We start from the raw sequence: 14,503 nt of genomic DNA on the forward strand, positions 1-14,503 counted from the left end.
TATAATTTTAACATTTATTATACAAAAAGAGCTGCACATTTCTGCGGTACCAGTTTTCAGTACGTTACAGGTTAAACCAGGAGGGACGTTTTCTGCTACGTTCTACGATCCTCTTGTTCTTGTCTGCATCACCAGGAGCTTCATTCTCATACAGAACCACAGTCTCCACTGACGGGGCATTCAGAGGACGGCCTTCCATTTTTTGGATCTGCTTTCGGATTAGGGCTGTCTCCTTCTGGACCTTCTCGTAGCAGAACCCACACAGCGCATGCTTCTGTTTCAGGTTCCCGCACTCTGGACAAGGCTCAATATTTGTCTGTGTGAAATAAATCAGTGAAAAAAGGGGAAGCAGGCTATGTGAAAAAAAAAAGACAATGGAATTCAGGCTTTAAGTGAACTAATATTACAGTTAAAATTTCCTGTCAGAACACTTTGGTGGGTTTCAGTACAGGCGGACAACATAATATTTTGTCAATATTGTGATAAATATCACAGTAAAGTTTTCTGGGCACACCACAATCATTTTCAGTACTTCTAAGACACAATCAACTGCATACATCATAAATATAATTTATTATTTAAACCAATTATGGAGAGCCTCAACAACAATAACAAGTTTACAGTAATTGTATGCAAGCAACTGTACTAGATCAAGCAACTGACTGGATGTCAGCCTATGATGATGATTTCCTTTACTTATTTTTCTTCACCACTTGTTTTATATGTTGAGTTGTATTAATAATAATTGTATTATTGAGGTTATAATTATAGTTTTTCAGCCTTTTCTAACTTGTTTAAAAAAAAAGTGTGACACTTGTCTCATGAAAATCTATGCAAGTACCAATATAATATCTGAAAGGGGTCTTTTCATATAATAATAATAATAATAATAATAATAATAATTCTGTTTTGTATTATCACTGAAATTAATTAACTTGAATGGAACCTTAATAATATAATGTAATGTAATGTTATGTAAGGTCACTGATAAACAATTTGTATTAGAGCATTGGGATCCTACCCAACCTGGCAACCCTGACCAGGCTGCTGAGATCTGAACATTTCAGCGAACAGCAGTACAGAAGAGGGGAAGTGGGGTGCTGAAAGTGTGCCAGCACCCTTAGATGTCAGTATTGTTTAACTGCAACTGCTAAACAATAATAATAATAATAATAATAATAATACTAAAAAGGTCTGCACTTTAAAATAATTTGAACATGTTAAAGACCTAGGTGTTCTTGTTTTAGAGTGGAGTTTGGGTTTTATTGCTTTATTGACATTTCTAAAACCTGCAGTAGCCGTGCATGGTTTATGATAACAGTAAATTTTCAATACACATATATTCCATATATCTGGCTGGTCGCCAGAGCTGTAACCAAAGGGTGGCCAGGGCAATGTTGGCAGTAATTATGGCCATCTTTCTGGCCAACCCAGTTACGCAAAGTGAGACCATCAGTAAGACTGTCACAATAAACAAAAAAGCTGTCCTAACTAACGAGCAGAACAAGCTTCACTGTGAAGATCATTAACTCTGATCAGCCCTCAGCTTCATTATTAGAGCCAGACGAGGGAGAAAAAGGTGAGATGAGCTGCTTTCCCACTGTTTACAGGCTTTAACGTCTGTTCAGCGCTGCTGCCATGGTAACGCTGAATGATGGGAATAACACACATGAATAAGTGTCACATTAAGGTCACATGGCCACGAATCGGACACGTATCCGATGTAGGACCACATATGAAAGTGTCTCAGGTTGGATTTAAAAAGATCTGATCTGTGTCCACACAGCCCTGAAAACACCAGATTTGTGCCACTTCAACCCGGTAATGTGAATGTAGCCCAAGAGTGTGATCAGTCTAATTTTAATAATCAGACTAACTTGCTGTGATAGGCTAATTTTGCTCAGCAAACAGGTGAGTGACTAGTCAGATATAAACATTTATCATAGCTAATCATTTTTATAGCTGAATACATACGTGTTGTAAACTTGATTCCATCTGTGGACCAAGTCTGTGCTACAGCTAAGTCGGCCTTCTCTCTCATTACATTCCCTTATAAAGTGCTGTCTGGCTAGCTTTCTAATCATGTATAACCTGTTGTGAGAGTAGCCTAAAGGTCTGTGTATCTTTAGGTCATTCGATTTTCATTTCAAATCCAGTATTGAAAAACTGGAAAATCTGTAGAAAAATCAAGAAATAGCTTCATTTTAGTTTCAGAAGCTAAGAATTTAAAAAAGAGTTGAATAATAATAATAATAATAATAATAATAATAAGAAGAAGAAGAAGAAGAAGAAGAAGAAAAATGGTCACATTTTATTTATCCAAGTTTTAATTTTATTTTTCACTTGAACTGGAAATAAATGTGCAGAAGACGTATCGTCGCAGAGGCTCAAACATCATGATGTTAAATGATAAAGACAGGAAAGATTGGACATGAATGATGACAAGATAGGCCTAGTCCTAGCATTTAAGGAGACTATATGACGTTTTTATAGGTGTTTATATATCTGATGCAGCTTTTCTGTCAGCGAAAAACTGAAGTGATATGGGGAAGAGACTCTACAGGACTCCACCTTTGAGCAGTTTATATAATCATAGTTAAGGCTGCTGTCAGTTCTAGGATACCATCGATGATTCCAATGGACACAGAATTGCGTTAAGAAAAATCTTTGATGACTTGCCTTAACTTCGATTAGTTTATTTGGGTTCCGTCTTCTGCAGCGATTGACCTCGATTGTGCGTCTTTTCTTTGGTGCTGCCATCCAGAAAATGCTGTCCAGAAAACTGGGCATAGAGTTGTGATCTCCGATGTGCTGAGGTTGAGGAAGCAGGCTGGGACCATGCACCGCCAGAGCTGGACCTTGAGAGAAAGAGTTCTGAGAGTTTATTTGGATGTTTTTTGTTTTACACACAATTCTGTGAAACGTCTAGAGACTGTTATGTATAAAAATGCAGGATTTCACACAGTGTTGCTTCTATATGATTGGGTGACTGGATAACTAAATGACTGGATGGACGGATAGGTAGGTAGGTAGGTGGATGGATGGATGGATGGATGGATGGATAGGTAGGTAGGTGGATGGACGGATAGGTAATTAGGTGGATGGATAGTTAGACAGACAGACAGATAGCTGAGTGGGTGGATGTATGGATGGATAGGTGGGTGGATGGATAGGTGGGTGGGTGGTTGGACGGGTAGGTGGATGGATAGATAGGTAGATAGATCTTTATTGATCCCGAAGGGAAATTGCAGTGTTTCAGTAGCAAGACATATAATTGCACAGCTTGCATACTATGCTATTAAAATAAACTATGAAAATAAAAAATGGAAATAAACTTAGACATGAGTTAAAGTACAAGAGACATAAAATAAGTAGATCTATTTGCATATTTACATGGCATATGAGACAGACTGGTTGTATTTACATGATGGCAGGCACTGAGTGGTATGAGGTTAGTCTAAAAGCACAGTGAGTACAGACATTAACTCGAGTTGCACCAGTATTAGTGTAAAGTGCACAGTGAAAGCGTCATTACAGTCGCAGTTCTGATGTATCGGAAAGAGTGTATTCATCGGAGAGGAGATGGAGACCGGGGGGCTGGAGAAATGATGTGAAAAGAACTGTTACCGTCCTGCTCGTTAGTCAGCAGGCATGGCGCGCTGTCCTTCCCTGTTGTTTCCCACTTGTATAGCAACTCGTATAACAGGCTCTCTACTCACCCAAACTCCTGTCAAAACCCGCGGCGTGTACCAAACTGGACTCCAGTCGCTGCAACGAGTGTCTGAAAAACCGTATAAAACCTGACAACGGCATGGCGACGTTCCTCCTGCCTTTACTCGCACAGACACCTCAACACCCTCACGGTCACTCGGCTACAGCGACTGAGCATGCGCACTACCATGCGCTAGCCCACTTTGGGATTTGTAGTTCTGGGGATGTGAGTCATGTCTTAAACGGTTCTGCGCGACCCGAGTCGGAACTAAAACGCCAGCACTGGTTCATTTGAATCTCAACATAATGGAGACATGAGTGATGAAGTATATTTGCCCTGCGATCAGAACAATAACTCTGGTGGAGTTGAACGATTAGACTTCATTACCCAGCATCCTCCCCGAACGCCATCTCGACCAATCCTTTCTATCAAACATTCGGGCAGCGATGGCAGAAAGAGGCTACAGCTTTTCTCTCACCACGTTCAGGTAAACGGAGGCGCTTAGTGTTTCTGTCATTTTGGCGGCAGAGCTTGGTTTTTGATTTGCCTCAAGCTTTAATTCGAGCCTAGTTTGAAGTTTATATCCCCGTAGTTGAGAAACCGGCAGCGCTGAACTGCTCGCTGTTGATGCAGAGTCACTCCACTAGCTAGGCTAAGCTAAGCTAGCTGGCTGCTCCTGTTCGGCTTTGTTGAGGAGGTTAAAACGCAAAAATGGACTGAATGAATGTATTTAGAGAGCTTTGCTGGTCTTAATGCCTTATGATAAGAAGAACGTGTTAGGTACAGGCAAATTTAAGCCTTGCCGTCTTCAAAGTTCGTTTGAGGCGTTGCTTTAACTTCAACTACTGACTTTCACTTTCAGTACAGCGATCTTAGGAGTGCAGTACCTTTCATGCTGATGTAGAGATTCGACTGAATTTTTCATGTTTATGTGCCCTGACTCTGCAGCCCACAGACTGTAGTCCTTCTGTTTCTCTGATACTTTGTTACCCCCCTTTTACCCTGTTCTTCAGTGGTCAGGACCCTCACAGGACCACCGTAGAACAGGTAGAATTTGGGTGGTGGATCATTCTCAGCACTGCAGTAACACTGATGTGGTGGGGGTGGTGTGGATCAGACACAGCAGTGCTGCTGGAGTTTGTGTCCACTCTCTGTCCACTCTATTAGACACTCCTACCGTGTCAGTCCACCTTGTAGATGTAGAGTCAGAGACGATAGCTCATCTGCTGCTGCACGGTTTGTGCTGGTCATCCTCTGGTCCTTCATCAGCTGCCCACAGGACGCTGTTGGCTGGATATTTTTGGTTGGTGGACTATTCTCAGTCCAGCAGCGACACTGAGGCGTTTAAAAACTACAGCAGCACTGCTGTGTCTGATCCACTCAGACCAGCGCAACACACACTAACACACCACCACCACGTCAGTGTTACTGCTGAGAATGAACCACCACCCAAGTAGTACCTGCACTGTGAGGCTCCATGGGGGTCCGGGCCACTGAAGAACAGGGTAAAAGGGGCGTAACAAAGTATCAGAGAAACAGATGGACTACAGTCTGTAACTGTAGAACTACAAAGTGCAGCGATACAGTAAGTGGAGCTGATAAAAAGGACAATGAGCGTAGAAACAAGGAGGAGATCATGATGTTAGGCCTGATTGCTGTGTGTATTTGAGGTGGGAGAAAAATGGTTGCAGTATGTCATGATTGAATTTAGAAATAGCATCAGTGGACAGAGGCCCAGGTGTCAATATCTTATTTCATTTAGTAATTCATAAATTAATTTCATTACCAAATTTAAAGACATTTATTGTTTTAGTTTGTCTTAGTGACACGTTGCAGAACAAAACATGCTGTTACGTAATGTGATGTTATTTACTGGGATGATGGTGAATATTACGTAAATATGGAAAACATGATTTGAATTATGATTTGTCAGTTTTACAGTTCTGTCTTGCTTTTATTCAAAATATTATATAATATTATATAATTATATATGCTTGTTACGCCTCCTAGGGGTAAGGTGCACAAAGAGGAAGCAAGACTGCCCGTTCAGATGCCGGACCAGAAAAAAAAAATCAAATAAATAATAATAGTAATAATCATAATAATAATAATTTATTATTATTATTATTATGATAAACACATAAAATATGAATTTGACCATTTATTCAATGCTTTGCACTTTGCACAATCATCCAAATTATTTTCAGCTTGCAACTAAAGCAAGGAAACAAGCAAAAAAATAATAAAGGAAGCATAACTTCAGGGAGGCCCAAGGCCCAAAATAGCAAACAAAAGGGCCTAATAAATTAATAAATGTAATAATTTACTAACTAAACTAACAAACACTTCTCTTACTACACTACCAATAAACAAAATCCAACTGGTCAAACAAAAAGGGCTGGCCACCCCTACGTTTCCTTTCTAAAAAAAAAAAAAAAAAGAAACAAAATTATGAAAGTGTCTTCACTGGCCCACATGCCAGCAAATCATCCACCGGAACTGGTCAGTTGACTGGCGGGCAGCCAGGACCGAATAAGAAAAAAAACTCCATATTGCACCAACACCAGAGGCCTTTTATCACCAGCACTAACTGGAACGGCCAATCACATGGCGGGAAAAACAAGACCTGAGAACACAGAGAGAGAGCGAGAGAGGATAGACACAGCACATAACACGCTGTTAAAATGAATAAATACATCAATTCTACAGCAGCAATAATTAGCATAAACAAAAATATTGCAATATAATACTATCGGATCCCAGATATTGTGATAGTATCTATAGTGGGCCTGGTAGCAATTCTCCCTCATAATGTACAGATTAATTCTGCTTAGTTAACATAATATAAACACTCCATGCCTGGTGCAACAGTCCTCTCATGAAATAAACCCCCCAAAAATCACAACCACTACAGTTTTGACATGCTGTCTCAAACTTTTTTTAATTGATAAGGTATGTGTGTAATATGCTAATAAGATTGATTTAACTAAAGCAGTTGAGCCTGGCCTCATGCTGCTGATATAATGTACTATGTATTGATGTACTATGTGTGTGTAATGTACTATAAACTATGTACGTGTTATTGAACCCCCCCCCCCACCCCCATCAAAACAAAAACAATTGTCCAAACAGAAGCATTTAGAGTCAGTCTTACTGTGTTTGTTTACTGTTGTACTGTTTAAAGTGCTTTGTGACACTAAATTGAGTCTTTTTTTTTGCAGCCCTTCGGGGAAGCTGGTCCAGATTGAATATGCTCTGGCCGCTGTTGCAGCAGGTGCTCCCTCAGTTGGCATTAAAGGTACATTTCATCGCTTCAGTGCTCACCTGTGTCGGAGTTTATAGAGCATGTGTTTGGTCAGTTTAGTGTATTCTTTTTCTGTTTCTTTTCTCTCTGTGGTTTATGTAAGTGCAGGACCAGAATCTGCATGTTAATTAACTCTCTTTCATTCACAGCTGCCAACGGTGTTGTGTTGGCAACAGAAAAGAAGCAGAAGTCTATACTGTATGATGAACAGAGTGTCCACAAAGTGGAGCCCATTACCAAGCACATTGGCATGGTGTACAGTGGTATGGGCCCAGACTACAGGTATGGATTGCCTTTATACAGAGCAAACCAAACATGTCATGCCATCCTGAGGATAACAAGTTAAAATAAAGTTCTATGTAATTTTGTTTGGATTTACTATACATTGTTGATAAATCTATGTATTTTCAGTACATTAAATTTCTGTATGGGAATAGGTTCCAGGGCTATAGCCTAAGAACCTGTACAAAGTTTGTCATGCTAAAACAATTGCTATAATATCTGCATTTAAAGGCCTTTATTTTGTCCACAGGGTTTTGGTGAGGAGAGCACGAAAGCTTGCTCAGCAGTACTTTCTGGTCTACCAAGAGCCTATTCCTACAGGCCAGCTTGTTCAGAGGGTTGCTTCAGTCATGCAGGAGTACACACAGTCAGGGTAGGTTTGAGATCTCTGCTTTAATATTCCTATCTCAGGTTATTATTTTTATTTACAAACTGTACCATATGATAAAGAGCCAATGTTCAAGGCCAAACGTATGTGGACATCTAACACTCACACCTATATGAGGGTGCTGGACATCCCGTACTATGGGCATTAATATCGAAAGGGTCCCCCTTTGTGCCTGTAACGGCCTCCACAATTCTGGAAAGGCTTTCCACAAGATTATGGAGTGTGTCCGTAGGAATTTGTGCCCATTCAGTCAAAAGAGCTTTTGTGAGCTCAAGTTCTGATGTTGGAAGTGAAGGCCTGGCTCGCAGTCGACATTCCAGTTCATCCCAAAGGTGTTCACCTGAGTTGAGGCTGTGCAGAGAGTATTCCCAATGGAGTTCCTCCTCACTAAATTTGTCAAACCATCCTGTAGCACAGCCTGTGCTACCCGGGGAGGAGGAAGGATGTGGGAGGCAGGGTTGAGCATCGCAGCAAGCATTTACACTTTATTTTAAACTTTACTTAAAACACAAACCAAATGAAACCAGAACTGGCCATTTCTCTGTGGCTTCTATACTAGTCTTTTTCTGCTGCTGCTGCTCGTCCATCGTCACTGTCTCTCTGTTCCCTTTCTGATTCTTTAAAAAGGTGCCCAGGCCACAGAAGCCTAACTATGATCAGCTGGCTCTCTTTAAGGCAACGTGAGCACTGGAGCCTGAGACGGAAAAGGTTTATTGCTCTGCCTTCACCTTATCACCTCCGTCCACAGCTCGTCCACCAGGATTGAACATGAGGCATAGTCTAGCAGCCTTGCTGTGGAAGAGGAGACGGGGTCCGGGACCCTTTTTCTCACAACTGACATCCTCCTCCTGCTGTCACTCATAGGTTTCATTGGCAAGTCAGGCTTGGGCACTTTCTCTTGGCTCCCACGAGTCATCGGCAAAGTATGCCTTCCCAATCTGTTGCCACAAAAATGTCTTTTTATGCTCTAGCACTCACAATACCCTTCGCTGCATCTCACTGGAACCAAGGGGCTGAGCCCAAACGCTAAAAAAATGCCCCAGCTCATTATCCCTCCTCCACCAAACTTTACTGTTGGTGCTGTGCATTCCAGTAATTAGTGTTCTCCTTGTATCCTCCAAACCTAGCTCCAGCTGAAGCTTGGCATTGCACACAGTGATCTTATGCTTGTGTGCAGTTGCTTAGTCACAGAATCCTATTTCATGAAGTTTCCGACGCACAGTTATTGTGCTGATGTAGCTTCCGGAGTGATGGAATAGAGGATTGTCAATCAGCAGCCCTGCTGTGGTTTACATAGTCTCTTACTTTTTGTGCTGAGCTATTGCTCCTAGATGCTTTTATTTTACTCTTATAGCATTTACAGTTGACTGGGGTGCATCTAGCAGAGCAGAAATGTCACAAACTGATTTGGGGCACAGGTGTCATCCTATGACAGTTACCATGTTTAAAATCACTGAGGTCTTCAGATTGACCCATTCTACTGCCAGTGTTTATATATGGAGATTGCATGGCTATAGATGTCCACATACTTTTGGCCACAGAGTGTATATCTTGTGGCCAGATACTATCAGAGCTGGGACCCTTAGTATTGTGAACTTTGTTAAAATGTATTAAAATAAAAGCAAAAGAGAAATTATTTCTCTGTTTTTGCAGAGGTGTTCGTCCGTTTGGTGTATCACTCTTAATTGCTGGCTGGGATGAAGACCGCCCATACCTCTTCCAGTCCGATCCCTCGGTATGTATTTACCTTTGCTGCATTTCTAGGGGACAACTATTAATTTTTTCCCAGGAGCAGAGGTCCATACTATTCTTATAAACGTTACATGCTTTGTAATTGTGGCTTAATTCATGGTGTGTTGCTTTAACCTGATTGCGCTGTCCACTATTGGTTAAGGCTCCTGTAACTAACTGGGCTTAATTAGCATCTGTTTTCTAGCTAGTGCTAAAGCTTCAAAACTCTTGAAGTACGTAAATTGTTGTGTTGTAGATTTTGGGCTCCATAACTTATTTTTATCTTAAACGGAATATTTGTTTATGTTTATAAAAATGTGATCTGATTAAAAAAGTGATAGCAGCAAGGTAGGTACTTCTGAAGGACTAGAGTATGTACGTGTTATTGAACCACTCTAGGCATATTATATGAGCGCTTAAAGTTGTGAGCAAAATGTGGGCACCTCTTGTCAATTACACATTGTTGATTTTCTAAATAGAAATAAGTAAACGCATCCTCTAGTCCAGGGGTTGGCAACATGTGGCTCTTTTACTGCCCTGTTGCGACTCAGAAGAATTACATTTATAAGCAAAAATAAAATAATCCACCTTTGCTGTAAATTAAAGCTCTGCTGATCATTCAGAACAGTTTTAGCAATACATTTTCTTAAATGCTGGAGTTAAAGTAGCTTATAACTGCTATTTCACCCTTTAACCCTGAAGGTTGGCGTGAAGACTGTTGGTCACGCAGCAACGCAGACAATTTCGCCTAGCTGGTAGCAAACGAAATGGAGAAGAGAAGCATTAAAGACAAGATAAAATCATTTTTAATCTGCAATGAGAAACTGTCAAACACTAAATATTCAAGCTAAAGTTCAAATTCTCCTGTTCCACCTTAAATGGTGCAGCAGCTCGGGCACCGTTTAAGGTGGAAATTCAAACTTGAAGCTGGCGAATGAAAAGCGACTTCAGCCTCATTAAAAAGTCGAATGTTGAGACGTTTTACAAGAAACTTCTGTTCTACTTTTGAGAACATTTTCCTGCTGGCGATGCGAGAAAAACCTAAGCTAAAGCTTAAAGCAGAGCAATATAAGGCTACATTTTTTGTTTATAGTGTGTGTGTGTGTGTGTGTGTGTGTGTGTGTGTGTGTGTGTGTGTGTGTATGTATGTATGTATGTATGTGTGTATATATATATATATATATATATATATATATATATACACACACACACATATACATTTTTAAAATATAATTTTAGTTATTATACTATATTAGGACAGTAACAAATGTATAGCTAAAATGATGGTACAGTGGACATAAACTGTTGCTCTGATGGTAGTTTGATTTTTGTTGAAAGAACAAAATGGCTCTTCTTACCATTTGCAAACCTCTTTAACATACAGTTACTGTTTATTTGCTGTATTGAACATATTGGAATTTATGGCCTGTGCAAAACGTGTAGCACATTTTTTATATATATATATATATATATATATATATATATATATATATATATATATATATATATATATAATAATTATTTTTCTTCAAGTTTTGTAAACGTAGCAAATAAATAGAAACTGTGCACATCCTATGCAGTAAAGGGTTAATTTTTTTTCTTGAGTGCCTCTGTAAGTTGCTTTCAGTAAGTAAAAGACCACTTGAGTGGTGAACTGAGGATGTGTTTGTTCTCTTTCAAAGGGTGCGTACTTTGCATGGAAAGCCACAGCGATGGGAAAGAACTATGTGAATGGGAAAACTTTCCTTGAAAAAAGGTATTAAAACATGATGTTGCAGTAAATTAAACCCTTTTATGTAAATTCCAATGATGACCTTTTTAAACGAACCACCGTCTCACCCATGACTGTGTTGCGTTTCAGATACAATGAGGATCTTGAACTAGAAGATGCCATTCACACAGCCATTTTGACCCTCAAGGTAAAGCAGCATGTTATTAGAATGAACTGCGAAGGCTTGAATAGTCTAGATTGTATCTGGCCCCAAGACTCTGTATGGCCAAAAGTATGTGGACATCTATAGCCATGCAGTCTCCATAGACACTGGCAGTAAAATGGGTTGTACTGAAGAGCTAAGTGACTTTGAACGTAGCACTTGCAGTGCAGCATCAATCAAACAGCCGGTCTAGGCCGCGATGTCACATCAATCAGGTCCCCAGTCCAGAACGACCCATAGCTGTGATGCAGCGTCACTCATGTAGTGTCACCCAAACAGCCAGTCCAATAAGCCTGTGCGCCAAAGCTGGAGAGTCACTCTCGGCCGCTATCTCGGTGGATATGATGGTGAAACTCTTAGGCAAACATTAAAACAAATAATACAAACTAAAGGAAAACAGCGGCCGTATTGTGCCAGAGTACTTACTTTAGAAGTCGCGCAGACAGACATGTTGTTAATGCAAAAATGTTATTATTGTAAAAATGGAATCAACAACAACACAACCACAAGGCGATAGACCACCAGACTCGCAGAGTGCTGTAAAAATCACCTGTCCTCTATTGCATCAATCACCAAACTGCCTCTGGAAGTAACATCACAAGACCTGCGCAATAGTGACAACAGGCTGTTTTTTAGGGTTTGGGTTGGCCTGCTCAGTTCCAGTGAGGGGTAAAGTTAATGCTACAGCATACCAAGACATTTTCGACAATTATGTATGTTCAGTTTGTGGCAACAGTTTGGTGAGGACCAGCATCAAAGCAAGGTCCATAAAGACATAGTTTAATGAATTTGTTGTAGAGGAACTCCAGTGGCCTGACCTCAACCCCACTGAACACCTTTGGGATGAATTGGAACGCCCAAATGGATGTCCTTGGTTTTGGAATGGCATGTCCAACAAATTCATGTAGGTGTATTTGTCAGGTGTCTGCATACCTTTGGACATAGTCATGCCATTAATGTGCTTTAAGGGCTTTAGCATGACTTATATTTACCTTCCTCAGATAACCGGGAAATGCTGAACGTTCACATTGGCTGTGTTTACATGCAAAGATTTTTGCCAATCTGATTGAATACAATCGGTTTACAGATTCAGACTGAGGTGTTGCTCACTCTGCTCATCAATCTGATGAAAATCTTCATTTACATGCTCGCTACAACTAATCCGATGCAGAATGACGCGCATGCTTGGAGCAGCGCTGAGCGTGAACGCTACCATGGCAGGTCCAGTCGGCGTGAGATGAGTTTCCAGTTGACCGCTTGTGTTTTTAACTGCTTTAAACTGATGTCAGGCTCAGAAAAACTTCCTTCGCGTGCACTTATAAAGGAAGACGTCGTTCTCTGAGACACACAAGCTGGACGTGCATCCCCCCGCCGTCTTTTAAAGCTCAGAGTATAAACCTCGTCTCCTCTGCAGACCAGTTTCTGCTGCCGCCGTGTTGACCAGTTCGCTATGACGCGACGCGCATGCGCAGGACGTTCTTACACCTTCCGATTGGAGTGTAATCAGATTCAGGCGTTTACACGGATATTATTCTTCTATTTAACGGATTATTTAGAGGTTTACGCACCTCGTTCAATCAGATAGATATTGTATTCTGAATGGCCTCAATCGGATTAGTCTATTCCGATTGAGGTGTTTACATGGACGTATTCTATTCCGATTGAGCTGTTAGTCGGATTATTGTCGGATTATCAGGCTGCATGTAAACGTGGCTATTGACTCGTTGACTTGAATGTGTTTCAGGAAAGCTTTGAAGGTCAGATGACGGAGGACAACATTGAGGTGGGAATCTGCAACGAGGCTGGCTTCAGACGACTAACTCCTGCAGAAGTGAAAGACTATCTTGCTGCTATCGCTTAATACTTTGTTGAAACATAGGGTTAATTGTTTGGGGGGGGTTAAAAAGTTTGAAGAATGCACTGCAGTGAAAGGTAGATTTATAATCTGTATTTTTTTTTTTTTTACCTGCCGGAAAAATAAACTACTAGTAAGAGCAAGTACGAGTTGTCCATTACTTGCTTTACATTCCTATAAAAACAGAAATGCATAGATTGTTTTAAAGAGCCCAAATCACAGTTTTCTTGCATTTATGTACCTGCTGAGGTCCACTTGCAACATTTCTGTGGCTTTATCTATCCAAATAAGGTTATTTCTGACCATTTTTAAAGAAAAAAAAATCACTTTTCTTTGGGAACCGTTTTGACTTACAGCGCCCCACGTGTACCCCTCCACCGCGATTCATGTTTTAAAGTAGTTTAAAAGCAAAACCTTTTTCTAAACATTTTCTAAAAACTGTCATAAGGCATCAGGCAGCATATTCATAATTTCTTGTAATAATTTTCTGTGAGATGTATTTTAGAGGCATTAAACTCTTCAGACATCTGGTTCCTATCACCACCACTGAAAAACTCAATTGTGAATTGGTAAGTTTCTCTAGACTGGAGCATTTTACATGAAAACACAAAGAATGACTTGTTTATGCAGGAATGTTAAAAACTGTGGAATTCCCTTTTAAAAGTCATATGTCTTTGTTGTTGCAACAAAACCTTGTATCTCCCGAATGAAGTTTACAGGAGAAGGAAACACCTACTTAAGTTTTAATGGAAGTCAATGGAACCAGATGTCTTTCCACGTCATTTTGGGCCATTTCTTTTCGTCCTTTCTTCAATAAATTTATACACAATGTAAAGATCAACAAGCATTTTCAAATCATGTCAAAAAACTTAAAAAAAAAAAACAACAAAAACTGAGATACAAGGTTTTCTTCTGACAGCAGTGATATGTAAATGACCTCAGTTGTGATTGACTGTCATGTATTGTGCCTCAAAAAGTAGCCCAGACTGTAAATGGACAAGCTAACTTGCTATTTTCTCTATAGGTGGATCTATATAAGTGTATTTTTTTGTGACATCACAAAAACTTACTTTAAAGTAACAGTTTTGCGTATTTTTTCAATGTAAACAAAGTCATTCCAAGTGGTTTGATATGAAGTGGTTAATTGTAGGGAAATTTCTTTACAGTGATGATGATGGTAAAATAAAAAAAGTTCTTTGGGGACTATCTTGCCTTACAATGCCCTGCATGTATCCCTCCACTATGAATGGATTAAAATAAATAGATTAAAAAGACATTTTAGGCTGACACTTTAGAG

At 40.1% G+C, this 14,503-nt stretch overlaps 2 protein-coding genes across 2 annotated transcripts; one reads left to right on the forward strand and one right to left on the reverse strand.

The window, feature by feature from the left end:
* Positions 1 to 3,887, reverse strand: mrpl32 (mitochondrial ribosomal protein L32). Its single transcript, XM_017719820.2, has 3 exons — positions 3,720 to 3,887; positions 2,680 to 2,858; positions 1 to 316 (listed from the first exon to the last, which is right to left on the reverse strand). The coding sequence occupies exons 1-3, from the start codon at positions 3,811 to 3,813 to the stop codon at positions 65 to 67; spliced, it is 525 nt and encodes a 174-aa protein (XP_017575309.1). The 5' UTR covers positions 3,814 to 3,887; the 3' UTR covers positions 1 to 64.
* Positions 3,888 to 4,007: 120 nt separating this feature from the next.
* psma2 (proteasome 20S subunit alpha 2) lies at positions 4,008 to 13,349 on the forward strand. Its single transcript, XM_017719819.2, has 8 exons — positions 4,008 to 4,199; positions 6,934 to 7,010; positions 7,166 to 7,298; positions 7,549 to 7,671; positions 9,340 to 9,421; positions 11,100 to 11,173; positions 11,279 to 11,336; positions 13,096 to 13,349. The coding sequence occupies exons 1-8, from the start codon at positions 4,159 to 4,161 to the stop codon at positions 13,210 to 13,212; spliced, it is 705 nt and encodes a 234-aa protein (XP_017575308.1). The 5' UTR covers positions 4,008 to 4,158; the 3' UTR covers positions 13,213 to 13,349.
* Positions 13,350 to 14,503: the final 1,154 nt, after the last annotated feature.

The sequence above is a fragment of the Pygocentrus nattereri genome, chromosome 24 (assembly GCF_015220715.1).
Source record: "Pygocentrus nattereri isolate fPygNat1 chromosome 24, fPygNat1.pri, whole genome shotgun sequence".
Lineage (NCBI taxonomy): Eukaryota > Metazoa > Chordata > Actinopteri > Characiformes > Serrasalmidae > Pygocentrus > Pygocentrus nattereri.